The sequence below is a fragment of the Elephantulus edwardii genome, unplaced genomic scaffold, assembly GCF_000299155.1.
Source record: "Elephantulus edwardii isolate Elephantulus edwardi_28Jun2011 unplaced genomic scaffold, EleEdw1.0 scaffold00267, whole genome shotgun sequence".
Taxonomy (NCBI): Eukaryota; Metazoa; Chordata; class Mammalia; order Macroscelidea; family Macroscelididae; genus Elephantulus; species Elephantulus edwardii.
In genome coordinates, this window is record NW_006400017.1 from 3322151 (window position 1) to 3324010 (window position 1860).

Genomic DNA, 1860 nt, shown 5'->3' on the forward strand with positions numbered 1-1860 from the left:
AGAGAAGTGTAGCAATGAATGAATGGAAAGCCAAAATCTCTGTAAATGCTCATTAAAATTATTTAAAAAAAAATTAGTACAGTCAGTAACATTCTTATCTACGTTAATGTTTGGACTTGGCTTGAGCAAAACTTAACTTGCATTTGAATCATCTGCCAAACTTGTTAAAACAGGCTGCAGAATGCTGTCCCCACAACAGTCTCTCTGACTAGTAAATTTAGGGTGGTAGACAAGAATCTGGATTTCTAACACGCTTCCCAGGCAGTGGAGATAATGTTAACTGCTGTTTCAAGATGACCCTATGATAATAACAAGTCTAGAACTGTAGAAATCATATTCATATTCTCCTGGGTCAACATCCGAAATACAAAACTTGTCCTTAATTATTCGGATTAGGTTCCTTATGATATGCTCTCATGCATTACACAGCATTCTTTTCAAGCAATTATCACACAGTTACTTAATACACTGAAATGTGTGAGAGTCAGGATTCACCAACATTGCCTTGTTTTTCCAAGAATTGAGTATTTTATGCCTTTAACAGGATAAAACCTTACCACTTTTCTATCACTCTGTATTAGTGAAAAATATTTGAGTTTTCTTTTTCTGACAGATTTCTATCTTACATAGGTTCTGGCTTTTGGCAGATTTTACTTTGTTTAATAATAAAATAACATTGACCAACTAAGAACTCTGATATCACTTTCTAACAACTCTAGAGTGATGGGGCCAGGGGATGGAGGGGAAGGCAGAAATATATGAACTTACCCTCTTTAGCCAAATATAACTCCTTAAACTTTGCTCTCTTTTGATTAAATTCTTGTTCAAGCTGCTGTTGTGCACGTAAAAAGTCTGCATTAATTTTTTCCAATTCTGCTACCCGTTGTTGAAGAGCAACTAAAGAGAGAGGAAAAATATTGGTTAATAGGTAATAATTTTTATTTTACAAATTAAGCTACAAGAATAAATTAGTATTCCAGTTTGTGGTGCAGTGGGTTGATTGTTCAAAATGGCTTCTCTAACCACTGGTATTGACTTTCACCAAATACCTGGATGGAATGATACTAATGATGCAAATGAAACAATTGATAACTTTTTTGGATGGGACATGTTAAAAAGTTATATAGACTATTAAAAGGGGTATCAGTGAATTGCATCATTCCTCTAGGCTTAAATGGAGTAGATCTCGAAGCAGAATACGGTAATCTTGCTACCAGCAAGAATGAATCAGTGAATACAGCTTGGGGTCAGAGATAGTCCTGCACAAGATGAAGACAGACAGAGACACAGTACCAGCAGCAGGGCGGACAACTGGAGTCCAGCATGAGAGCTGTACTTTGGCCCCATAGCCACCTCAGCATACTCGACCATGGTGGGTGGATGAGGGAAGGACATAGGCCATAACTGGCTTGACTAGTAGAGCTGAGGACGTTCTCTTGGTGGCCCAGTGGGTAAGGACTTGTACTGCCAACTCAAAGGCAGGCAGCTCGAATTCACCTGCTGCTTTTCAGGAGAACGATGAGCAACATACTCCCATGGGATTTATAGCCTTTGAAAACCAGTTGGAGGGTCAGACTTGAAGGTACATAACAAGAGCTGTGTAACACCAACCTAGAGCCTCAAAGTGAAGGTCAGAGGGTCTGTGAGCACACCTGAGAAGCTATCAGTCCTGAATGAAGAATATACCCAGTTTTCTAAGCTGAATTATAACCCGTTAACTTCCCTAATAAACCACATAATCACAAGTTTTGCCTGTGAGTTCAGTGATCAATGCAAGGCATTAGGGGATTCAGCAAGGCATTAGGGGATTCAATAATAGACCAGCTAGAGCCCTGGGAGCAATAGTGCTGGAATTGACAG

At 39.1% G+C, this 1860-nt stretch overlaps 1 protein-coding gene across 1 annotated transcript in view; it reads right to left on the bottom strand.

The window, feature by feature from the left end:
• Positions 1 to 1371, bottom strand: part of RABEP1 (rabaptin, RAB GTPase binding effector protein 1) — an 81085-nt gene extending 79714 nt beyond the window's left edge. The window contains exons 1-2 of the mRNA XM_006899807.1: positions 1281 to 1371; positions 769 to 897 (exon numbers count right to left, since the gene is read on the bottom strand). Coding sequence (XP_006899869.1) covers positions 769 to 897; positions 1281 to 1371 — 220 coding nt within the window. The remainder of the gene's footprint in view (positions 1 to 768; positions 898 to 1280) is intronic.
• Between the last annotated feature and the right edge of the window lie 489 nt (positions 1372 to 1860).